Raw genomic sequence first — 25,847 nt, forward strand, 5'->3', positions numbered from 1 at the left:
TCTGTAATTTTGGCATTCTCCCCTCCCTCCTTACCCAACTTTGTCAGGTTGGGAAAATGCCCGGTTAATAATCCCTTTCCCAGACACCCTTGCAGCCATGCAACTCCAACAGAAGTTGTCATGAGACACAGTACTAGCCAGTAAGAAATAAGAAGTCTGCTGAGTAGGGCTTCTAGAAAAGCTATCATTATCTTGATTAAGAAAGGGATAGATTTGGGTGATAATGATGTGTCAACTTAAGTTTGTCAATGGTAATGAACACATCATTCTGGTGAGGGATGTGGATAATGAAGGAGGCTATGCGTGTGTAGGGCATAAGAGAAATCTCTGTGCCTTCTGCATAATCTTGCTGTGGACCTAAAACTGCTCTACAAAATAAAGCCTGTCGAGGTTTAGATTCAGCTCACATGTCCCTTTGCTCTTTCTACTCTCCACCCCCCTATTTTTCTGCTCAGGATGTAGATGCTTCTTAAGATCATGAAGCAGCAAGTCAAATCTAGAATGGTGGAGCAGAAAGCTAGAAGCCTAGGCAGTTGAGGGCCACCCTGTCTCCTTCACGTGACATGATGAAAAGAAACCCATGTGTGTTTAAGCCTCTGTGGTTTGGGTTTCTAGGCTCATGTGAGATACAAGGTTTTTAGCTTTATATGTGGCAAAGACCTCTTGAGACACAAAGGGAGGCTCAGGTGTCAATTCACTGGGGCTTCCTATCATGGCAGAGCAAGGGCTCAGGGGAAAAGAGGAAAACCAAGATCCCATCTGCATGCTCTTCCCAACAGCCTCACTGCTCACTGAGGGATCTGAATTCCTCTGGGGAGGAATGGAAGGAGCTGGGGGGTGGGGGTGGGGCTCAACATGCAGAAGATCTCAGTTCATATAAACTTCTCTGAGAGCTAATAGTGAAGTATTACATCAATTGCATCACTGTTTCTCAATCTATTTTTAACCAATTTCCGTTTTTGATAAACAGAAACTCTACTTTCTACAGTTTGCATTAAGAAAACCAGGGCTTTCCCTTCTCCTGGGAAATTCCAATTATCAAACCACATGTACTACCGCTTTCCCCACCAGAGTTTCTGACACTTTCCCCCAAGCCTCTGGAGCATCAGTGGTATAATCTGAGTTTTCCTGAGATTCTGCAAACTGGACAGAAAGCCTGGCAGTCCCGGTGATGCCACATCTAGCAGGGGGAAGAAAGAGGAGTGGCCTATGTGACGGAGGCAGGTAAAGGGGAGGAAAGCAGAGGGAAAGCTGGGCTGGGAAAAGGAACATAGAACATCAGTTTGACCCCAGGTGAGCGCAGCTTCTGCAAGATCAGCCAGCAACTGATTACAACCACAGCCAGTTTTACTGAGGAAATCTGCACCACTTTCATTTCTAAAGACTCTCTGCTCTTCCTCCTTGGCTCAGGGTCGACACTGAAAGGCAGTGCAAGCCAGCTGCCTTCTGCTGTTTCAAAGGAGGCCTGAGGTCCTGAAAGTTACCTGGTGTCTGGGCTAGAAGCTGTGTGTAGCCAAGGGGACCGAGGGTGGGGGGATTTTCAGTCCTGCTCTTGGTCTGAAGGTTAGTTTTGCAGGGACAGCAGATAGAGAAGAGGGGTGAGTGTGGGAGGGTCAGACCACCTCTTCAAGATTCTAGGAATAAAGGAGGAGACTCCTTCCAAGTTCTTAGTCCTGTTTCACCATCAAATCCAGATCCTTATAAGCATTCATGCTTATAAGTGCTAAATGACACAGAAAATTAAGTAGAAAGCAACAGAAAATGCTCCCTCCCCTCTATTCCCCTGTGCTTCCAAAATCGTTAAAGACAGGGAAGGAGGGATGGATGAAAGACAACAGCGTCTGATGGGGGCCCCTGGGTGGCTCAATTGCCTGGGCATCTGACTCCGGCTCAGGTCATGATCTCGGGGTCCTGGGATCAAGCCCTGCATTGGGCTCTGTGCTCAGCAGGGGAGTCTGCATCTCCCTCTGCCTCTGACCCTCTATCCTGTTCATGCTCTCTAATAAATAAATAAAATCTTAAAAAAAAAAAAAAGATGACAGCATCCAGGATCTGGGGTTAGAGCATGAACTAGAACATGTGAAAGGCTGAGAACTGCTGGGGTCCTAGCAAACTGGGGTGGAAGGTCATTCCCTCGTGGGTTCAGGGAAAGAGTGAAGGCAAAAAGCAGGAAGCCTGGTGACCATACAGACACTTCTTGTGGGGAGCAGATGACATGATCTTACACCCTTACCTGTGCCCTTGTATCCTCCTGTGTGGGATCTACAGGACTTTCAGGGGCTGCTGGGGGAGCCGGTTCTCACTTGGACCCCCACCCCCACCCCCCGCACAAGGCGGAGCAGAGTCCAGTGGTGAAGACAGTATGGCTCCCAAGTTCATAGTTCAGCTCTTCCGTTTACCAGCTGACTTCAGGCAAATTATTTAACCCCTCTATACCTCAGTTTTCTCATCTACAGAATGGGGATGAGTGTGCCAAACTCACAGAATTTTCTTTATTACCTATATTCCCTATGCTATACTTTTCATCCCTGTGACTTATTTATTTTATAACTACATGCTGTTACATCTTAAGCCCCTTCACCTATTTCATCCATTGCCACACATCCTCCCCACTCTGGCAACCCCCAGTTTGTTCTCTGTCTTTGAGTCTGTTTCACAGAATGTTTTCAGGATTAAATGAGTTCATCTTTGTAAAGCTCTTAGCATGGTACCTGATACACAGGATCATAGAACGAGCAGTAAATGTTGCTGGGTACGCATTTCCTATGTCCATTATAACACATTGTCACAAACGTGGTGGCTCAACACAACACAAATTAAGTCTCTCACAGTTCTGGAGGCCAGAAGTCCAAAACCAGTATCACTGGTCTGAGGAAAACCCAGTCCTTGCCTCTTCCAGCTCCTGGTGGCTGCTGGCATTCCTTGGCTTGTGGCCACCTCATTCCAGTCTCTGCTTGGTGATCAGACCATCTTCCCCTCTTCTGTCTGTCCGAAATCTCCCTCTGCCTCCTTCTGACAAGAGTATCTGTGATCACCTTTAAGGCCCACAGAGATTATCCAGGATAACCTCCCCATTGTAAGCTTCTTCATCACACCCGATAAGTCTTTTTCGCCACATAGAGTAACATTCACGGGTTCCAGGGATTGGGACGTGGAGATCTTTGGGGCGGGGGGGGGGGGGACCATTATCCAGCCACCACAGCTGGTATTACTGGCCAGAAGTGGAATCTGATGAACAGCAAGCAGAGGGACAGAGTGAAGGAAGGAGAGGTCTCTGCAGAGGGAGGTTGGGGCATGGTTACCAGCAGCAGGCAGCAAAACCCACGATGCCCACTGAGGAGGCCAACAGGGACAGGCCTGAAGAACACTGCCAAGATGCTAGGCCTGGGCTGCTCCTCCTTGTTCCCCCTCTTCAGTGATGCAACAGTGCTGAGGCTGGAGGCGGCAAGGCCGCAGACCTGCAGGACCCCGCTACTGATTGGAGCCACGGGCAAGGCTGGGCCAGTGGCAACTAAAAGAGGACACACAAGGAGGTGGAGGGCATCGACTGTCACCTCCACACCTTCACAAGGCCACTGCAGGGGCTCAAAAAGGGTACCACATCAATGGAACGAGGGTGAACTGTGCTGGCACAGGAGAGCAATGACATCTCAAAGTCCACCTGGATGTAGACTACGGGTCTACAACCATCTCTCTCACTCTGCAGAAGAGTTCCCTGTCTCTCTGGCATCCTGTACTCTTCATGCAGTGGAATTTATTTCAAGTTACAGATCCCAAATCCCATCCGATCTTCTCTGCCTACATGGCCACATTCTCCTAAATCTGCGCCATCATTGGTCCTCCCCTGGACGGCTCCAATGCATTTCTATTCTCTCTCTCTCTGCTTCCAACTTCATCCCTCGAGACTACTCCCCACACAGCAGCGCCAGTCCTCTCACATCCATAAATCTCATCACATCACTCTCCTCTTATGACCCAGAAGTGACTTCCCATTGCTTACGGACAGAATCCCAAGTCCCTACTGAAACCCATCTGGTCTTCCACACTGTCATAGCCCTGGCTTACCATGCTCCAGTCACACCGGCCTTTCTGCACACCACCCCACAAAGGTGCTTTCTGCCTTCTTGGACACCTGCCAGCTCCCCAGTCCAGACCCCTCCTCTGCGGGAACTTCTCAGTGGTCAGCCCCAGAATTCAGCCCAGCCTCTCAGGTGTCAGCTAACAGTAACCGCAGAGACGACTTCTCTGATGCCTCTGGCCAAAGAAGTCCCTGCCATGCGGTGACCACTCTCCCTGCCACCACCCGGCTTCATTTCCTTCAGCATCTCTCTCTGTGTAATGACTCCCGTGTGCGTATTTCCTCACTCTGGCCCATCTCTCTCCACCAGCATGTAACCACCCTCCATGAGTGTGAGCCCGTGTTTGTCTTTGTGACCCTGATATCCTGGTGCTTGGCACAGATCCCACCACGTTCGAGGGAGCAGACACATTTGTTGAATGAATGAATGAAACAACAGCTCTTTATTTACCATTAGCGCCACTACTGGTGAAATCCTGCATTCCCCTTCACTTTCGAATATTTTATATCCACACCGCCCACATACTTGCCAAGCAGGATCTAGGTCATAAAGGTATATTAGCCTGATCTATCAATACTGGCGATGAGGGAAGATCCTGGCAGCTTCCCGCAAAAGTAGTGGGAGTGCCTTAATCTACGAAAGTGCTCTCAAGCGATTGTTGGCTGGCATTTCTTAGGACAGTCCCAGAAGAAGATAAAATGAGGCAGTTGGAAACAAAGATCTCTGAGCTTTTGAAAATCGATTTCTCTCCATTCCAATTCTTCTACTTATCCATCCACATGTCATCCAGGAAATAATTATCAAGTGTCTAGTATGTGCCAGGCTCTCTGTCAGACCCTGGGGATATAGTGATGAGCAAAACAACCATTTCCCCTGCCTTTGTGGAGAGTCTCTAAGGGAGATGCACATTAAGCATTTATTGTGAGGACACAATAAATGGATTATAACACACTGAGATATGTGCTGTGAAGGAATTGTAAAAGATGTTATAATAACTAGAAAACAAAGTTTTAAAAAAACCCAAAATCTGCAAGAGCACCAAAAATACTTAGGAAATCAATAAAGAAAAGATGTGTAAAAGCTCTCTCCTGCTGAGAGAAATTAAACATCTAAATCGTGGAGCTGTGTCATGTTCCCAATGGGGAAGTCTCAGGGTGATCCCAGTGTCAACAGTTCCAAATTGATCTATGGATTCAACACAATCCCAATCAAAATTCCAGCAGGCTTCTCTGTAGAATGATTTCTATGGCAGTGCAAATAACCTGGAAGAACCAAAGCGATCTTAGAAAAGAACAAAGTTGGAGAACTTACACTTCCTGATTTCGAGACTTATTATAAAACTACAGCCATCGAGACTGTGTGGAAATGGGGAAAGGAAAGACATAAGGATCATTATGTCTTATGTCTGTCAGAACAGAGACTCAAGAAACAGACCCACTCAGATACAATCAATTCATTTGCAATAAAGATAGCAAGGTAATTCAGAAAGGAAAAGAAAGTCTGGAACTGGATAGGTAGGTAAAGATTTCTTAGGACATAAAAGCACAAAACATAAAAGGAAAACTAAATGAGCTAGACTTTATCAAAGTTAGACTTTATCAAAATTCGAATTTTTTTATTCCTCAAGAGACAATTAAGAAAATGGAAACACAAGTCATATAGTGTGAGAAAATAGAATACATATATGTAACAGATGAGCAGTACCCAGAACATAATAACAAACTCTCTGAACTCAGTAATATGAAAATAATCTCATTTTTTAAAAATGGGCAAAAGACTTAGACACTTCACAAAGACACACAGATGGCCAATAAGTACTTAATATGCTCAACATCAACAGTCATCAGGGAAATGCTAATTAAAACTACAATGAGATACCATGCCACATAATGAGAATGCCAAAAACTTAAGACCAACAAATACCAAGGGTTGGCAATGCTGTGGAGCACTCATACACTGCCGGTGGGAATAAAAATGGTACAGCCACCTTGGAAAACTGGCAGTTTCTCAACAAGTTAAACAAAAAGTTGACCATACAGCCCAGCTCATGTAGGTATTTTCCCAAGAGAATTGAAAACACATATCTTCACAAAGACCTAAACAACAATATACATAGCAGCTTTGTTCACACTACCCAAAAACTGAAAAGCAAAAACAAAAACAAACCCCAAAAAACCAAATGTCTATTAACAGATGAATAGATAAATAAAATATAAAGTATCTATGAAACAGAATACTATTCAGCAACAGTGCTCTGAGAACATCCAATAAGAGAATCTAACTGAACCTAGGAGGTCAGGGAGGGCATTCTTAAGGAGGAAGTGGGTATCTGAAAAAAGGCTGGAGCCTGCCAGGGGAGGTAGAGTGGGTAATGAGAAATAAAGAGCGCTACAGGCAGAGGCTTGGTCAAGAGCCCCTGGCAGAGGAAAGGTGGCACATTCACGGAAGCAAGAGATGGTCTTGCTTAGAGAGCAAGGAGAGAGAAGAGAGATATGAGTTGAGGCTGGAAGTTGGCAAGGCCATAGACCTTGTTAAGAGTTTTGATGTTTATCCTCAAGGCAATAAGAAACCTCAGAAATGGCTCTAAACAAGAGGGTGATATAACTGGCTTGACATTTTTAAGAGATCCTACTAACTACAGTATGGAGAATTGACTGTCAGGGTGTGAGTGGCTGGGAAGGAACCGGTCACAGCCCCTGCCAACCTCCTGTAACAGACTGTGGCTTATGATGGGATGGGATGACGGAGATGGGGAGAGATGGATGCCTTCAATGGGCTCTGAGAAGCATGTGGGACTGTACTGAGGGTATAGGGAAGAAGACAGTATTGGGACTGACTCCAAGATTATGGCTCAGGGGATGGAATGGGAAGAGATCCAATGCCCCAACATAGAGAATGCTGGAAGGAGGCCTCATGTGGTGGAGGTCTAAAGTCAGCTCTGGACACACTGAATTTGAGGTGCCTGGGAGACATCCGCATGACAATGTCTACCGGGCATTTGGACATGAGAATGTTAAAGCTCACAGGAGCCCAGAATAGATTCAGAACTGGGGTTTATGAAGATGATAGTTAGCACTGCAGGAATGCATACAATAGATTAGAGAGAGTATAGGACCAGTGTAAGAGGGAACCTGGAACCAAGTCTTAAGGGACTTGAACATTAGAGGATGACCAGGGAAAGGTGGGCTAGTGAAGGTCACTAAGAAGTGATTTGGGAAAAGGCCGGGAAACCAGAAGAGCATAATATAGGAGAATTCATGGAAAGAGAATGTTTCAAAAAGGCTATGGAAACTGTGTTGAAGGCTAGTAAAAGAGGAAGAAAATGTCCACAAAATTTAGTAGCAGAGAGGTCACTGTTAATCTTAGGATGAGCAGGTCCTATGGAAAAACAGGGACATAACCCAGATTAGAGTGGACAGGGGATGGAAGCAGTGACTGAGAACTAAGGAAGTTGAGAAAGTGATTATACATAATTTTAAATAATGGGCCCAACTTCCTTAAAGCTGGGTTGTAATGATGATGAAAGAAAACAACTTGGAAGAGATTGTGAAAGACATTGCCTTTGTGAAAGCTCAGCCCTTGAATTCAGCCGGAGAGGTTGCATTTCCTTTTCCTGTGACATAGGTGGGTGTTATGAGTCATGAGTTCAAAGTTTCCTTTATTATGGTTACCTTCAAAATGTGGAGGAGGGGGTTCACTGGGGCCCCTTCAACATAGGTGACACGCCTCAGTGACAGGAGAAAGGCAGGGGCGGGGGCAGGACAGGCAGAGAGAAAGCAGTGGTCCTGCTCCTCAACATCTGTGTGTCGGAAGTTTCTGCTTGGCCATTAAATCCAGATCCTCACCAATAGTTATAGAAAATCATAAAAGCAAAATGACACCAATGTATTTGGTAGCGAGCAACAGAGACTGGTCTCTTCCTTAGTTCCCCTGTTTATCTGGGAAGTGCATGTGTGTGCCAGGAGAAGGAGATAAATGCACAGTTCAAACTCCTTGGTTCTAGGGGAGAGTAGAGCTGAAGAGAAAGAAAGGCTAAATATTAAGATCTCTGGACCCCAGGGTTCTAGGCTAAAAAACTAACGACTGAGGAAATGACTGACTGAGCAAACAACAGGGGGTGAGTATACGTCCAGGGGAAAGAATTCTGAGAGCAGGGATCAGGCCACAGATGGCAAAACAGAGACCCATTCCCTAGGTCAAGAGGCAAATGTGTTCTTTGTTTCCTCAGATGTGTGTACCTGGACAGGAATCCAGGAGCTTCTAACCTGGAGCTCCACAGAGGGGGCAAGGTGTGGATGGAACAGGGTGGCTCAGAGGTTGGACCCAGCCCACAGGGAGAGGGAACACATGGGGGAAAGACACGGGAGCCTGAGCACAACTCCCCTGTAAAGAGACACACAGGCACACCTGGCCTCCTGAATCCCTGACACTCTCCCGAGTCGGACGGCATGTCAGTGCCCTCAGCCTCTGGAGATTTTACCAAGTGACTCACTCTCTCCAAAGCTGCCAGCACACTTCCACTTACGGGCACCCACTCAGTGCTCATCACTGGCCCGTATGCTGTATACATGCCGTCTCATCCACACCTCACCGAAAACCCTGGGAAGTAAATATTCCCATCTTCACTTGACCGAAAAGGAAGCTAAAATTCAGAAAATTCATCTGCTCCAAGGTCCCAGTGAAGGGACATGGGTTTGAGGCCACATCTGCATGACTCTAAATGCCATGCTATTTCCACCAGAACAAGACTCAGGCTAGGCGAAACCAATCTGTCTCAACCAAGAGGGCAAAAGAAACCTGTTGAGGGCCGAGGACAAGAGACCACATAGGAAAGAAAAAATTGAAGACTAAAAGGAAAGAGGAAACTTCTTTTCTGAATATGAGAAGAATTACAAAAGAAATTGCCTAGAAAAGAGAAGATAAGATCATCTGACCTGAGAAATGGGAAAAATGCCTAGGAATGAAAAAATAATTCAGGACCTAGGGACAGAGAAGCTGGGTTTGGAAGTCAGAGTGAGGATCTCTAGGGGGAGAATGAAGATGCTGGCGAGCGCCCCATCCTTCAGGTTTGAGAGGAGACAGTGTTCAATTACTGACCTTCCTCTCTCTGGTCACATGACTTGTGCTATTATAAAAGCTTTCTACCAGCAGGTTCCTTACAATTTTTTCCTGTGTGAAATGGGCAGTAGCAGTGGCTAAAGCCCTGTTCCTCTTTCCCAGAAGCTTTCAGACTTCCCTTCGGGACTAATCCCAAGAAGCCATCTCTCTGGACTGAAGACAAGGCAAGACAGCTGGCTCAGTGCTTGTGCTCTGGGAAGAGATGCTGGAATCTGGGGTGGAGGGGGAGGGGTTGGGGGGCTGCCGGAAGTCTGTGAGAAACTGGATCTGAGGCTCATACCTGGAGACAGGAGCCAGTGGAGATGGGATCGAGGAAACAGACCGGGACCTCAAGCCGAGAGAGAGGATGGAGGGGCTGGGCTGTGTTTGGGCAGCAAGGGTTATAAGCCAAGTAGAAACTGAGTGACCCTGTTGAGAGTTCTTCTGTTGATAGTCAAAACTGGGCTTTCTTGAATATGCTCTAAAGTCTTTTAGGGGACAAGCCCCAAAAGATAATACAGGCTCACCCTTCCTCTCCACTGCCCCTCCCCTACACCTCATTAGCTTCCTCTTTTCAGTAACAGTCCTAGAGTCTGGCATTGGTCAGGGGAGAAAAAGGCAGAGGAGAATCTGTGTTCTGCAAAAACAGAGAAAGACAAGGTAGGGGGATGGGTTGGGGGGCCAGGCACCTGCTTCCTGGGCGTGTGGCGGGGTCCTGTGGAGAGCCGGCACTGGGTCTCACAGCAGAGAGACAGGTCACAGCCCTCCGCTCGTGAGATGAGGCTTGCCTTTTCTCTCCGTGGATCTCCGACTGAGTAAGGAACTTAAGGAAAGGTGGAAGCTGGTAACAGTAACTTCCTGTATCTGTGAGGAGAGAAGGAGAAAGCCAAGGGTTGGTCCCCCCCCAGAGACACATGATGGCCAACGTAATAGCTACTGCTTAATATCCCGCCCCAGGCAAAGTCAATAATTGCTCTGGGCAGTTCTGGCAGGTGGTGTGAGCAAGCAGCGGCAGCAGCAGAAAGCTTTGGCCTGGGAAGGGGAGAGCACCAGGGAGGATGTCCCCATCCTGAACTGGGCAGGGGTGGGGCTCAGGCTGGGAGTGGGACCTCCTGACCCTGCCCTTTTCCAATCTCTTCCAGAGCCAACATGACCAACTGGCGCAACTCCCTCATCCTCACGGCCTACATCGTCATCTTCCTCACTGGTCTCCCTGCCAACCTCCTGGCACTACGGGCCTTCGTGGGACGGGTCCGCCAGCCCCACCCTGCCCCCATCCACATCCTCCTGCTCAGCCTGACGCTGGCGGACCTCCTGCTGCTGCTGCTGCTGCCCTTCAAGATAACTGAGGCTGCGTATGACTTCCTCTGGTACCTGCCCGAGTGGCTCTGTGCCCTCACGGGTTTCGGCTTCTACAGCAGCATCTACTGCAGCACGTGGCTCCTGGCGGGCATCAGCATCGAGCGCTACCTGGGAGTGGCTTTCCCCGTGCAGTACAAGCTGTCCCGCAAGCCCGTGTATGGAGTGATCGCTGCCCTGGTGGCCTGGATCATGTCCTTTGGTCACTGCACCATCGTGATCATTGGTCAGTACTGGAACTCAACCCATGATGCCACGAATAAGGGTGGCATCACCTGCTACGAGAACTTCACTGATTCTCAGCTGCAGGTGGTGCTTCCCGTGAGGCTGGAGCTGTGCCTCTTCCTGTTCTTCGTCCCCATGGTGATCACTATCTTCTGCTACTGGCGCTTTGTGTGGATCATGCTCACCCAGCCCCACGTGGGGGCCCAGAGGCGGCGCAGAGCTGTAGGGCTGGCTGTCGTGACGCTCCTTAATTTCCTGGTGTGCTTCGGGCCTTACAACATATCCCACCTGGTGGGGTTTTACACGAAGAAGAGCCCCCTGTGGAGGGCAGAAGCCGTGGTGTTCAGTTCCCTCAATGCCAGTCTGGACCCCCTGCTTTTCTATTTCTCTTCGTCAGCTGTGCGCAGAGCCTTTGGGAAGGGGCTGCAGATCCTGCGGTATCGGAGCGCCTCCTTGTTGGGACGCAGAGGCCGAGAGACAGCTGAGGGGACAAATGCGGACAGGGGTGTGAGTCAAACAGAGGGAGCTCCGAGTTCTGACTTCACCACAGACTAGGGGTGTCCTGGACCTTTGGAGTCTCTCTGGGTGACACAGGCATTGAGCAGCCTGGGAGAGGGGGAACATCGGGGTTCCTGTCCCAGGGTCAGAAATCCTCAGACCGATCCACTACTGGGGCTGCAAAATCCTTTCTCAGCGGCTTGGTATCCCTTCCTGACTGAAGTTTTCTTCCCAAAGGAGCACAGCTCCAGGACCAAAGGAGAAATGGTTAGGCACAGAAGCACTCTCAGACCGGAGTTTCAGAAGCAATGTAGCTAATACAAATTCAGTCCTTGGGAGATGGTTGGTAGCTGGGGATGATCGGGCTGAAGCAGTGTCCTAAAGCAATTTTGCTACATGCTTTGAAACAACACCTAGACGCTGGTCTAGCTGTAGATACTAGAAAGGAGACAATGGGAAAAAGATGGAAGAGAATACCAAATGAGGTCAAAGAAGACTCAGGAAGATTATGAGTCAAGAGGACTAAGAGGGAGGACCAGGAACTGTGACTTCTAACGATCTGGGTTTGTACTGTATCGCTTTGACCTGCTGCTTTGTAAGTATGCTCCAGTCATCTCCATGTGTGTATCTTGCCTCCCCGTATTAAACCTGCCTGAAGTCTGGGTCTTGTCTTCTCCCTCCGTGGCACCTCCACACGGGTCAGGACACAGCCTGGCACCCATCAGTCAGAGGTTAACACTGACTAGCACAGGAGTAGACAACCTGGTCTGGCAGATTGAAAATAAAGATGGTAAAACTCTGAAGCGTGTGTCCACAATGTTTGTGCTTTTCTGCAAGCTCAGGGAGGGCGAACATGCAATGAAGAAGCCGACTCAGCAGCACAGGGGGAGGGTGATGCATGTGAAACCACAGAAGTATTTTAAGGTCAGGATGTAATGAGTGGAGTTAGGGAGGGGGGCCGGTGGAAACCTGTTTCCACTGATGAACAGAGACGGGACACAGAAAGAGAATGTGGGGCGAATCCTGACTTAACATTACCAGGTGTATCTCAGGGGTCTAAAACACGTGACCCTCCCGCTTAGAAACCTGCAGAGTTTTCCTATTGTCAAAAGTTTTCGTCCCAGGAACTCCTATCCTATCATTCCATTGCCTATTTCATATCCTGTCTCCCTGCCCAGTCCCACCTTCCTAAACTCACTTCTCCACAATAAGGACCCCTAGCCTGCTCTGTCTCGTTAACTGCCCCTTGCCCCAGCCTAGTGGTCTGCAAGAGAGGTTATACAGCAGAATTGCATGCAGAGGTACAAAAATAGTACACATGGCCCCCTCCAATCTACTGACTCTTTGCAGTGGGAGAGCAGATGAGCTTTTAAAAGCTCCCCAGTGATTATGCTAGGCAGCTCAGGGAAAGGAATTGCTGGCCCACCTTGGAGGCCCAATCTGTCCAAGAAAGTGTTCTTCAGAGAGACCATTCCTGCTTCTAAGTCCCTCCCACCGCAACCCCACATTCCCTCATCTGCTTACTTTTTCCACTTTCATAAAACCCCACTCAATATTCACTTTCTCCCGAAGGACTTTCCTTATTATTCCCGCCCAACGAAGAGCTCGCTTTGTTTTCCTTCCTCAAACACCACTGGACTGGTGTAAGCGCCCTGACTTCACTGTCAGTTCTGCTTCCTAGCTGGATGGCCTTGAGCAAGTCCCAACCTCCAGCCTCTATTCCCAAACCATAATCATGAGGATGATGTACGGCTCCCAGGGTTATTCTGAAGTTCCAGTCAGATTGTATATATAAAATTGCTGAAAAAATTTACAGTAACACTTAGCTCTAAAATAGTGACCCAAGTGAAACGCAGATATACCCCCGCTTAAAGGAAATATAGTAAATAGAAATTTAAAATGATGGAAATCACATATGAGAGAGACAACTATACAGGACGGTTTAACAGTAATGTATGAGAAAGAAATCTGGGATTTTCTGCTGACTGTACATCTGGGATGTATTACACGTTCCAAAAAAGCTAATTTGATTTTGGGTGCCATTAAAAGAAATAGAGTCCAAACAAGTTGAGGATAATCTCACTTCACTTAGGTCTTAATCAGTAGCATGTTCAGCATCTGAACAGCACATTTTTTTCAAAGATTTATTTGTTTACTTTGGGGGGTGGGGGAGGGGCAAAAGGAGAGACTCTTTCAAGCAGATTCCCCACTGAGCAAGAAGCCCGAGGATCCCACAATCCATGAAATCACAACCTGGGCTAAAATCAAGAGTCAGACACTCAACCAACTGAGCCACTCAGGTGCCCCATGAGCTGCACATTTTTTTTTTTTTTTTTTGAGCAGGACATTTTTAAAAAGACATTAACTCGGGGGTGCCTGGCCAGCTCAGTCAGTAGAACATGTGACCCTTGATCCCAGAGTTTTGAGTTTGAGCCCCATGTTGGGTATAGACATAACTTAAAAATAAAATCTTTAAAAAATAGAAAAAAGAAAAAAAGACATTAACTCAAGGAATCAAGCCCAGAAGAATTAACCAAAATGTTTTGGAGATTTAAAACCATATAATGACGATGATGATTGATGACAGTGATATGTGATAAAAGCCAGACACCATTCCAGAGAAGTAGCCTGAGATGATTAAGGGAGATTTCCAAGGTCAGCAAGTGAAAGGAAGTATGAATCCAGGTCTGCCTTTCTCCAAAGTCCCTGCTTTTTTCATTGACTCATGAGAAGCAAGTAAGAGAATGCTGGACACGTGGCTGAACCAAGATGAGGTCCATCTCATGGAAGATGCATTCTATGTAGCTCCACAGGGAAGAATGACGACCATGGGCAGAAGAGGAGGGAGCTACCTTTCAAACAGTCAGGGCTGTTTAAATGGAACTGAGTTAACTCAATAAGGTAGTCACTCCCCAGTTCCAGGAATATTGAAGTGGAAGATAGAAAACACCCATCCTGGGGCATTGAGGAAACTACACATCTTATAAAAGCCGAACCAGTTAACTGCTAAACCCCTTCCAGCTCAGAGATTCCCAGGGTTTCAGGGACACAGCTGCTCTTGCCGATCAAAAAAGCAAAAGAAAATCTCCCGACCTGGTCTGAGATTTTCAGGGTGAACACTAACAAGTAGTTGGTCTGTATAAAAGTCACTTGATATACAGCCCATTTCTTCACTGGGAAATTAATAATTGACTTGTTCAACAAATATGTATTGGTTACCTACTATGAGCCAGGTACTTTTCCAAGGGCTAGGGATACAGAGTGCATAACAGACAAGGTACCTGCCCTCTTGGGGCTTCCATTCCAGTGGGAAAAAATGGTTAATAAACAAGTAAACAAGGTAATTTCAGAATGTGGCAAATGGTTTTTACAACTGGACTAAAACAGGGACATAGGAGAAAGTCTAACGAGAGGTTAAGGGAGTTTAGAAGATTCTCCTGAGTCAGTGATGTTCAGCGGAGACCTGAATGATAAGAATGAGTTGCCATACAAAGGCCATGGGAAGAGCATTCCAGAAACAGGAACTGCTGATGCAAAGGGAGGGAGAAAACCTTAGCTTCCCAAAGGCTGAGAGAAGGCCAGTGTGGGGCTAGAGCAGTAGTCTATAAACTTGGATATATATGAGAATCACACGGAGAGTTTGCTGAAGCAGATTACTGTCTTCCCTCCCCACAGTTTCAGAATGAGTAGGTCTGGGATGGGACCCAAGAGTTCGTAGTTCCAACAATCCTAGGTGATACTGATACTGGTGACCCAGCATCATGACCACACTTTGAGAACCACTGGGCTGGAATGCAGTGACTTATGGAGAGACCCACAAAGATGAGGTCAAGGAGGTCAGCAGGGACCAGACCATGCAAACCTTTAGGCCATAAATAGAAGTCTGAATTTATTCTAAGAGTTTTGGAAGCTATTCAAAGGTTTTTAAGCAAGAAAGCGGAATGGTCTGATTTCCATCTTAAGTCAATCACTCCGGTATCTGTGCCCACCACCGAAGGGAGATGTTTGTGAGGATCAAGGAGATAATGCGCATGACAGAGCTAAGAACCATAACACACCACAGCAAGCATGCAGGGTTGCTGCATCGGACTGGTATATCCCTGAAAGTGGGGGCTGTTTATTCTTTCACTAGAATTGGCTGTCCAAGGACCAAATAGTCAAGAGGAGGCCCTTCTAAGTTATCATGCATCTATTTGATAAACAGATGTTCATAGTGTGTGCTAGAAAATGTTTAACAACTAGGTTTTGGGATTGGTTGGGGGGGTGGAGTGGGTAACAGCAGGGTGGCGGGTAGTGAAGCCCTGATTTGTAGCACTTGCCAATTTCTACGGTATATACAGTCCCCCACTCCCCCCAGGGCCAGTTTCTACCAACATCAAGACGCTGAGGTTAATAATCAGTTCTTGCAAGCCAGCTCAAGCACATCACTGGGCGTACCTCCCGACACATATAATCAAGTGGCAGATAGAACCACATCCTATTTGAGAAAATTCTCTCTCTCCCTGGCTACATATAGTACAAGGCTCTGGCACAAGACTTTTGACATAATAAACACTGGCTAAATGTGGCTCGCTGGGCCTGATCCAAGAGGATCCGGTTGGCTGGTTAGATTATGAGACTTCCCTGAATCCCCTGTGGGATGACAGATGGGTAAACAGAAATATTAGTGCCTGGTTAATGAATAACACAGACAGCAGCCTAGAGCGCTACCAGGAAACAGGGGTGGAGGGAGCTGGCTCAGCCTGACTTGGGGGCCTGACCAGCAGGAAAGGGGAACCCGGCATTGACTCTTTCACTTCCTCTTTCTGGAAAAGATGCTGTTGTGCCCCTTCCTCAGCAATTCTCATCTGACCACACAGCCAGAGCTCTCCTGTAGTACGGTTGTGTGCGGCAATCGCTGTGGTCCAAGAAGGCAGGGGTGGGCAGCCGGGAGAGAGTCTGAAGGAAAACATACAGCCAAGATTCCAACCACTCCCTTAGACTTCCCTGCCCCTTACCTCCAGGTTTTTGTCAGTTCTTTTTTGCAGTTTTCTCTCCCTTATGCGGTTAAAGACTTTGGCCCCATTTTTTTCTTTTTTTCTTTTTCTCTAGTCATAGGAAATGAGGACATTTCTCTTCGACAAATTGCACATTCGACCAGGAAATTGGGCCAAAGATCTCTAAGTCCTCAGTACTGGCAGACCAGTAACCTACTTGGCAAAGGTTTCAGTGTCTGGTAAGGAAGAATATGGGAGGTCCGAGGTGGGCGGGGGGGGGGGGAGTGGCACGGGTGGCTGTCCACCAGTAGCTTACCCAAGGAGGGGCTGCCCATAACTCCAGTAAAATTTGAGGCTCCCTCTCCCCAGACGTTGTCCCCTGCCATCTACGGGGTCCCTGAACTAGGATCAGCCTCAAGGAGACAGTGTTAGGAAAGTAAAGACACTGCTCTCAAATCTAGATGTTTTAAATAAAAAGCCAATATGCACATAGTGTAGCCTAGAGTCTCTTAAGTGTCACAGCAGACATTACATCATTCAATCTTCCATGGGTCTAGGCATTCGTTAACCCACAAATGTTTCCTGAGGCCTAATATGTGTCAGGCCCTGTTTCGGGTGCTAAAAACATAGCAGTGAACAAGGACAACATTCCCTGCTCTCATGCAGCTCACATTCCAGTGGGAGAGCAGGCAGGAAGACCAATACGAAGACACTCTGAGGCAGTGCTAAGTGCCGTGAAGACACTAAGACAGAGTCAGGGGTAAAGAATGACCTTGAGAAGGGGAAGAGGAGGCTGCTTTTGAATGAATGGCTTGGAAAGGCCTCTCGAAAGTGACATTTGAGTTGCAACCAGAATGCCAAGAAGGAATCATGCATGCCAAGCATTGGGTGGGAAGGGGGGGGATGAGGAATGCTCCAAGCAAAGGGGTCAATGCAATACAAGGAAGGCTTGGATAAGCTGCACTTGCACAAAGAACACAAAGGCCAGGGTGACTGGGGCTTAGTGATGGCTGGAAGAGCGAGCAAGGGTCAGATCACAGGGGTTCTCGAAGGTTTACGATAAGAAGCACAGCAGAGGGGTGTCTGGGTGGCTCAGTCGGTTAAGCATCTGCCTTCAGCTCAGGTCACGATCTTGGAGTCCTGGGATTGAGCCTGGCGTCAGGCTCCCTGCTGAGTGGGGAGCCTGCTTCTCCCTCTCCCTCTGCCTCTCTGCCTGCTTGTGCACTTTCTCTCTCTCTCCCAAATAAATGAAATCTTTAAAAACAAAACAAAAAAGAAGCAGCACAGCAGATGTCTTCTCCCTACTTAACAAGAAAAGCTGAGGCCCAGAGATGTAAATAAAGTGTCCTGTGCCAACCCTCATCAAGATGGTTTTCTGACCCCAGCTCTGGGATCCCAGACACCCTCTCAAAATGAGATGCATACACTCTTTCACTCTCTCAATCCGTTACCCCACTGCGGAAGAGAAAGGTGGGCAGAAAACATGATCCAGGCTGTGGGCAGTTTGGGGGTATAGAAAGTTGCGGAGGGAGGGACAGACTGACTGGCAAGGTTCTGAGGAAAGAAAGGAACCAGATGTAGAACAGACGCCTGAGTGTGAGAGCAGAGACCAGCATGGAAATCTGGCTTTTGGGACGGAGCCGTGGCCGAGGAGAGGTGGGATGCCTGGGCCCTGAGGAAGAGGTGGAGGTAACCAAGAAACATCCCATGCTGTCCCCATATCCGCTGGCCTGGAGCAGAAATGGCAGTATGAGGACAGAATCGTGCCACTTTGGGGAATCGCAGAAAGCCTTTAGCCCAATGATTCTCAACCCAGGCTACACTCCGGAGCCACCCAAGGAGCTTCCAAAAATGCCAGCGCATTTGGGTTTTATTTTGTTAAAGCTCCCCAGGTGCTTGGGAAGCTCAGAGGGCTGTGAATCACTGGATCTAGTCCTGATTCTCTGCTGGTCCAGCCAGGGGGCTTTCCAGGAAGGCAGCAGGACATGGTGACGGGGTCTGAATTCAGGCTTGCACTGTGCATCTCGACTTCTCTGGGCTTTAGTTTTCTAACTGAGAAAAGGGGCTGGGGCTCATAAGTCATCACACTACTGTGAGGACTAAATGAATTTAATGTTGTATATACAAAACAGTTCGAACCGTGTCTGACAGTAGATGTTCACACACATTTATACAAGGCAATCTTTTTAAAAGGTAAGGCCATGCTTCTGCAGAGAAGCATGCTTCTGCCTCCAAATGCTTCTCCTGGCTCTCAGAATAAGTCTCCCACCCTCCCCATGGCTGGCAAGGCCCTGCAGGATCTGATACTCATCCATCTGCCCAAGCTCTTCTCCCTCTCCCATACTCCCTCCCTCCCACTTCATCTTTCAGGCCTCAGAGCCTTTGCAGGGCTGTTCCCTTTTCCTGGGGTCCCCTTCCCTTAGCTCTCACAGCGGTGGGGTCTCACCTTTCAGGTGGCCTGTGACTTACACTTCATTTGCTCACCGGACTTTTTCCACAACCCACTCCAAAAGTGTCTCCCTCTGATACACTCACTCACATTATCCCGAGCTACTGACTTTACTGCGTTTACCACAATCTGAGATCATCTATTTTTGTCTTACTTGTTTATTTTCATGAAAGATACACATACGCATACTTTAATGAGTCAAATGGTTTGCTATGAAAAACAGCATTCCTCACCCTCTCACCCCACCCAGGACATTTACCCCTTCCTGGAGGCAATGGCTTTCACCTCTTTTCAACTAATGACACATCCTTTGCGTCTCTAAGAAAAACTTGCTTACATTACTCTACTTCTTCATTTTTTCATATCAGGTTTTATCTGTTAACTTCTCCTGATAGTCGATTAGGATTTAGCGCTCCCCAATATATGAACACACGTGCACCTTCCCACTCGATATCCCAATTACATCATAACTGTGTTAGAACCGGGCACCCGGGTGGCTCAGTCAGTTAAAAGTGTCTGACTCCTGATTTCAGCTCAAGTCATGATCTCAGGGTCATGAGATCAAGCCCTGCGTCAGGCTCCAGGCAAAGTCTGCTTGTTCCTTTCCCTCTGCTCCTCCCCCCGTGCTCGCTCACTCCCAAATAAATTATTTAAAAATAAACAAAATAACTGTGTTAGAACAATATTCAATGCTTACAGTATTGTGACTGTGTAAATAGTGGCGCTCTATAGTACGTTAGGATTACTCTTCTACTCCACACAACTTCTTCCCATCCCCCAGAATTAATTATTGCCTTATTTTTCATTTGCTTACTTTTCTACATACATATCACTAATTCTACCCAAATTCTTTGCCAATACCTTCAGAGGTATTAGCAAGATATCGATTTCATTTTCCTGAAGAAATCTCTCCCAGAACTTTCTGACCTGCTCCCATGTGGACTGGTGGCCGTTTATGTCAGGTATATGGCCAGCCCCTGGATGCGCTTGAGAGGCTTTTTGCTTCTCTGCTCTTCTTGCTCTTCCTTGGTTCGTGCCCTCCAACAGCTTCTTTAGAAAGTAAATGTTTTGGGGCTCTGCACGTCAGAAATTATTCTACCTTCATGCTTAATTGGTAAGGACTACATGTGGAATTCTAGATTGGAAATATTTTTGTTCAGAATTTTCAAGGTATCACGATACTGCCTTCTAGCTTCCCGTCTTGTGGAAAATTCCCAAAACACTTTTGATTCCTTGTTTGTGGCCTTTTTCTCACTGGAAACCTGTAGGGGCCTTATGTTTCTCACAAGTATTTTAAAATTTCATCCTTTTGTGCTAGGCACTCAATGGGCTCTTTCCATTTGCAAAATAATATCCTTCAGTTTGGGGAATTTCTCTTAAAACATGTTGTGGTTATTTCCTTGCTTTCATTTTCTCTCTTCTTTCTGAAGACCCGTTAGTTGGAGCATATTGGACCTCCTCGGCTGGCCTGCTAATTTTCCCTTCTCTCCTATTTTCCAGCTCTCCACTTTTTTTTTTTTAAGAGAGAGAGAGAGTATGGGGGGGGGCAGAGGGAGAGAGAGAAGCTCTCTCAAGCAGACTCCCTGCTGAGCGTGGAGCCCACTGTTGGACTTGATCTCATGACCCTGAGATCACAACCTGAGCTGAAATCAAGAGTCAGACACTTAACCGAGACACCCAGGCGCCCTGATCTCTCCCCTTTTTTGCTCCACTTTTGGTGAGATTTCTTCCAGCCTTTCTATGTAAGTTTTCCTTTTTGCTATCCTTTTTCATTTCCAAGCATTCTCTTTTATTCTTGATCTTGCTTCATGGTTTTAATATCCACTCTGATCTTCCTGAGGAACTTTCATTTCCCTGCTCCAAGCTGCTTTTCTGGGATGGGTCTCTATTCCTTTATCTTAAAAGTTTTCATCGGCTATCTGGTAATTCTTGTTCATCCATTCATCTTAAAGGGAAAGAAGGGAACTAATTTTTTGAGGTATATAAAAAGCATAAGAAGGTAGGATGACATGATTCCATGGTTTGCTTTAAAAGCAGAGGGGAAAAAAAAAGGAATGGAAGAAGCCAATATGGTAAAACCTCAATGACTGTTGAATCTGGGTGATGAATAAATTAGGTTCTATTGTACTATTCCCTCTACTTTTGATCATGTTTGAAAATATTCAAAGTAACAGTGTGGTTGTTGAGGGGATTCAGTTCTTTGAAGGCTATTAAACTGAGGGCCTCAGTTCCTCACTGGCCGTGGGCTGGAGGCCTTCCTCAGTTCCTTACTATGTGGGCCTCTCCACAAAGCTGGCTTCCACCATAGCAAGTAAGTAAGAAAGCAAGAGTAGACAAGACAGAAAGTAGCCTTCTTATAAACCTAATCATCAGCTGATCTTCCACCATTTTGCTCAGCCCATTCTGAAAGGGAGAGAGAATTACACAAGAGTGTGAATATTAGAAGGTGAGATCACTGGGGCCATCTTGGAGGCTGCCTTCCATAGATACTAAATAATGAATGAAAGCTATGAGCACATGAATTAGGCTTCACCGTAGGGTGATTCTGCTGGGTCACCTAGTTGGGGAATCTCCAACATCAACACAGGCTTTTTCTTCTTGGGCTGATCATATTTCCCAGAAAAACTAACTAACTAACAAACAAATGAGTCTTCTAATCTCCTGCTTGGAGGATGAAAGTTGAACTACCAGTCAGTTAGGAGCTAAATGGAGAAGAGGACTGGGGGGTGTCAACATCCACCATTCCTTTAATCTCCTTTTTACATGCTGATCCCTCTTCCAAGTATGTCTGGTATTCCGTGTTCCAAAGACCCTCCCTGTTATCCTCTCCAGAGAATAAGATGTAGGTCTTTTCCTGGGTGAGGGACAGTTGCCTTGCATCAGAGAACTGAGGAAGAGATCTGGGGATTTTTTTAAAATAAATTTTCAACCAATCTTCCTTAGGTTAGTTTGCCTTCACCTGTTTTCAGAGGTACCTGTTGTCACCCATTCATTGAGCCTTATGTGAACTGTGCGGAAAAAGTTGGTTGAGTCCTGGCTTTTCCCATGATTGACTTAGGATTCCACTTCCATGGGTCTACTAAGTCAGTTTCCACTTACCACTCATTCATCTGCTTTCCAGCTTCCAAAATTTTGTTGGCATTGCATCTTGTATTGTTCTCCCTATCCTTGTGGCTTTAGTGCTTCTAAAAGATCTCTTTATTGTCATTGAGCGTGATTTCAGGAGGGAGCCAAAGGACACGAATGCGTTCAATCCACCATCATTAGCCTCAAGTATTTCTTCTTTATTGTTATTTATCTACTTGTTTGTTGTCTGTCTCCCCTCTTGAATGTAAGTTCCAGGAAACCTTGTCTATTTCCTTCACCTCTGCATCCCCAGAACCATTCCTGACACAGGTAGGTGTTCAACAAATGACTGAACCAATTTGCCGAAGAGGGAGTCCTGCTACTCTCTATCAAAAAGTTGGTAGCGGACCCATGGCTTCTGCCTTTCCATCCAGTGCCCTTCCTGCCACAACATGTGTGGGATGTAGGTAATTTTGCTAACTAATGATACCTAACAGGTTATAAAGTGCTTTACATGTTACAAAGTGGTTTCAGAATGTTATCTCACTTGATCCTGACAACAGCCCAAGGCCCAGATAGGAAAAGGATTATTACTGGCCCTAATAATAGTTATGATCCTTGCCAAGAACTACCCGTGCCAAAGAAATCACCAACCTTGTTCCTGACCTTTTACCTCATGCCTGCTGCCATTTGTTTGGCCTCTCCCATAACTGCCTCTGCAAATGGAACTTTTAAGGCCTGTCATTTCTCAAGGAAATGGTCCCCAAGGACCAGAACCAGTTCTCTCATAAAGAAGGAAACATGTACACACATGGGTAAATAATCCAAGGGCCTTTGGGCAAAAAGGATGTCTGAGTTTTGTGACATGGTTGGAGCAGAAAAAAAGAAAAGTGGGATGCTCCATTTTAGTAGAGCATAGAGAAGAGGTTGGTCCTGGGAGAGTGCTCAGATCCTGAAAAGAGAGGGAATAAGTCCCAGAATTAATGAACACTATTATGTATGGTGGGGAGATAGGCGGATGGAAATAACCATCTACCATAACCAGCAGACTCCCTTAAAAAAAAAAGTAATGAAAAACTATAATATAATCATAAAGCCAGGTAAAAAACACTCTAGACAGCAGGTCCTGTAAAACAATGACGTAAAGATCTTGGGTTCTAAAACTAGCTTGGATTCTGGAGAATCTGAATTCTGCCTGAGGACCCCCAGGGAAAGGTGAAAGCAGGGTACAGGGCCCCTTGAGGGAAACAAGATGCAACCTCAGAAGTCACACTAAGTCCCAAGGTCACAGAGGTAAAAGGTTATAAAGAATCCCCCACTTTCCCTGTTGTCCTGTCTTGGAATCTGCCTGCCACCTCCTGGGTACATCAGGTTATTACCTGCCTCCAGAGCCTCGGAGGCCCAGGCACCACAGAGGATGTGGCCCCTGTTGCTCACAGGCAGCCAGGAATCTCTCAGAAGCAGAAACTTAGGGATGAGGAATTGGAAGCCTATAACAAGTCTTGGAGTGGAAAGGGGTTCAAGACATTTTATTAAGTTACAAGAGCAGGTGCAGAAGGGTATAAAGAAAACAGTATTATCTATAATCTCAAAATAAAAACACAGGTATACCTCAGAGATGTTGTGGCCTTGGTTCCAGACCACCGCAATAAAGGAAGTCAAGTGAATTTTTTGGCTCCCCAGTGCATATAAAAAGAATACTGTAGCTTATTAAGTGTGCAATAGCATTATGTCAAAAAAAAAAAAAAAAGCAGCAATGTACATCTCTTCATTAAAAAATACTGCATTGTTAACAAATGCTAACCATCATCTGAGCTTCCGGTGAATCATAATCACTAATCACAGATCACCATAACAAATATAATTATAATGAAAAAGTTAACGAACCGTGAGAGACTATGGACCGCAGGAAACAAACTGAGAGTTTCAGAAGGGAGGGGGGGTGGGGGATGGGGTAACAGGGTGATGGGTAACTAAGGAGGGCACGTGTTGTGATGCGCACTGGGTGTTATACACAACTAATGAATCACTGAACACTACATCAAAAACTAGTGATGTATTATTTAGTGGCTAACGGAACATAGTAAAAAAAAGGAAAAGTTAGAAATATTTCAAGAATGATCAAAATGTGACACAGAGACACTAAGTGAGCAAATCCTGTTGGAAAAATGGCGCCGACAGATCTGCTTGACACAGGGTTGCCGTAAACCTTCAATTTGTAAAAATAAATGCAGTTAGGGCACCTGGGTGGCTCAGTTGGTTGGGCGACAGCCTTCAGCTCAGGTCGATCCTGGAGTCCCGGGATCGAGTCCCACATCGGGCTCCCTGCTCAGCAGGGAGTCTGCTTCTCCCTCTGACCCTCCCCCCCTCTCATGCTCTCTCTCTCTCTCTCTCTCATTCTCTCTCTCAAATAAATAAATAAATAAAATCTTTTAAAAAAATAAAAAAATAAATGCAGTTATCTCCACGGTACAATAAAAAAAAAAAAAAAAGCACAGGGCGCCTGGGTGGCTCAGTTGGTTAAGCGACTGCCTTCGGCTCAGGTCATGATCCTGGAGTCCCAGAATCGAGTCCCGCATCGGGCTCCCTGCTCAGCAGGGAGTCTGCTTCTCCCTCTGACCCTCTTCCCTCTCGTGCTCTCTATCTCTCATTCTCTCTCTCAAATAAATAAATAAAATCTTTAAAAAAAAAAAGCACAGATGAAGTATATGCCTGTATAGAGTAATAGCAGCTACGTGTTCAGAGACCTTCGTCCATGCAGACAGTGCTAATCTTCCCGCACACACCATTCAGCTACTCCTTACAAAAGCACAACCAGTACTGCCTGACTTTTCTGCTTCCAGAAAGGGAAATTGAGACTTAAGAGTGAACATTAAGGGCGCCTGGGTGGCTCAGTTGGTTAAGCGACTGCCTTCGGCTCAGGTCATGATCCCGGAGTCCTGGGATCGAGTCCCACATCCGCTTCTCCCTCTGACCCTCCCCCCTCTCATGTACTCTCTCTCTCTCTCATTCTCGCTCTCTCAAATAAATAAATAAATCTTTAAAAAAAAAAAAAAAGAGTGAACATTAAATCACTTGCCCAATATCTCACAGCAACTAAGTGGAAGGGGAAGGACCAGCACCTGGGCCTGTGTGACTCAGGAGTCTGAACTCTCAGCCATTATCTTATACCACCTCCCCAAGCAGAGCATGACCATGCATGCACACATGCATGTGTATGTGGAATTCTGAAAGTCTCTGCAACAGACAACAGTAGTTACTTAAAGAGTTAGGGGAAGGGGAAGTAGGTCAACTTGCATCTGCTACTTAACATAATTCTGTACTGTTTATATTTTTTCAGTAGACAGGCATTATTTTGTGATAAAAATACAAAGACTTAAAGTAATAATTCTGCTCCCCAAATACAGAAGAAAACTCAAATTAGTCTAGCATTTAGGCCCTGTTTACTGAGCAATTACTATGTCCTACGCTGAGCGCTAAGGACTTCACATTTAAGACTTCACTGAATTTTCACAACTGTGTCTGGAAGGAGGGTATTATCATTCACTCCCTTTACAGAAAAGGAACCTGAGGCTCAGGCATGTGAATTGACCTCACGGAGGTCACATAACAATGCAGGGGCTCAACTCAGGTCTGACTGGTTTCAGAGCCCATGGTTTTACCTACTAAGTATGCCAGTCGTGCAGGAATCACGATGAAAATAATAACAGTTTAAGTACTTACTGTGGGCCAGACCCGTGCTCTTCATGCATAATGTTATCAAATCTCCGTAGCAGGGCGCCTGGGTTGCACAGACGGTTAGGCAGCTGACTCTTGATTTCAGCTCAGGTCATGATATCAAGCCCCGAGTTGGGTTCCATGCTTAGCTCGGAGTCTGCTTAGGATTCTCTCTCGCTCTGCTCCTCCCCCCATCCCCCGCATGCGTGTGCACAATCTCCCTCTCTAAAATAAACCTTTAAAAAAGACGCCCATGGCAATCCCAATTTTATAAATGAGGAAACTGAGGCTCAACAGAAAGGAAGCCATTTATTTGCCCACGGTCACCCAGCAGAATTGGGACTGGAATCCAAATCACTATACACGTATCCACCAAGGAAA

General features: G+C 46.4%; 1 protein-coding gene across 2 annotated transcripts; it reads left to right on the forward strand.

Moving 5' to 3' along the window:
• Positions 1–9,219: 9,219 nt before the first annotated feature.
• On the forward strand, positions 9,220–12,061 carry LOC113935622 (free fatty acid receptor 2). Of its 2 annotated transcripts, none has more exons than XM_027617900.1 (2): positions 9,220–9,361; positions 10,319–12,061. In XM_027617900.1, exon 2 carries the CDS (start codon positions 10,326–10,328, stop codon positions 11,313–11,315), a length of 990 nt encoding a protein of 329 aa, XP_027473701.1. In that variant the 5' UTR covers positions 9,220–9,361; positions 10,319–10,325; the 3' UTR covers positions 11,316–12,061. The 2 variants fall into 2 exon arrangements, with proteins under 2 accessions (XP_027473701.1, XP_027473702.1); XM_027617901.2 differs by lacking the exon at positions 9,220–9,361 and adding an exon at positions 9,423–9,836.
• Positions 12,062–25,847: the final 13,786 nt, after the last annotated feature.

This window comes from Zalophus californianus, chromosome 17 (genome assembly GCF_009762305.2).
Source record: "Zalophus californianus isolate mZalCal1 chromosome 17, mZalCal1.pri.v2, whole genome shotgun sequence".
NCBI classification, from domain to species: Eukaryota; Metazoa; Chordata; class Mammalia; order Carnivora; family Otariidae; genus Zalophus; species Zalophus californianus.

Excerpts from the sequence above, each read along its gene's own strand:
- LOC113935622 (XM_027617900.1), top strand. The coding sequence starts at position 10,326 with ATGACCAACTGGCGCAACTCCCTCATCCTCACGGCCTACATCGTCATC.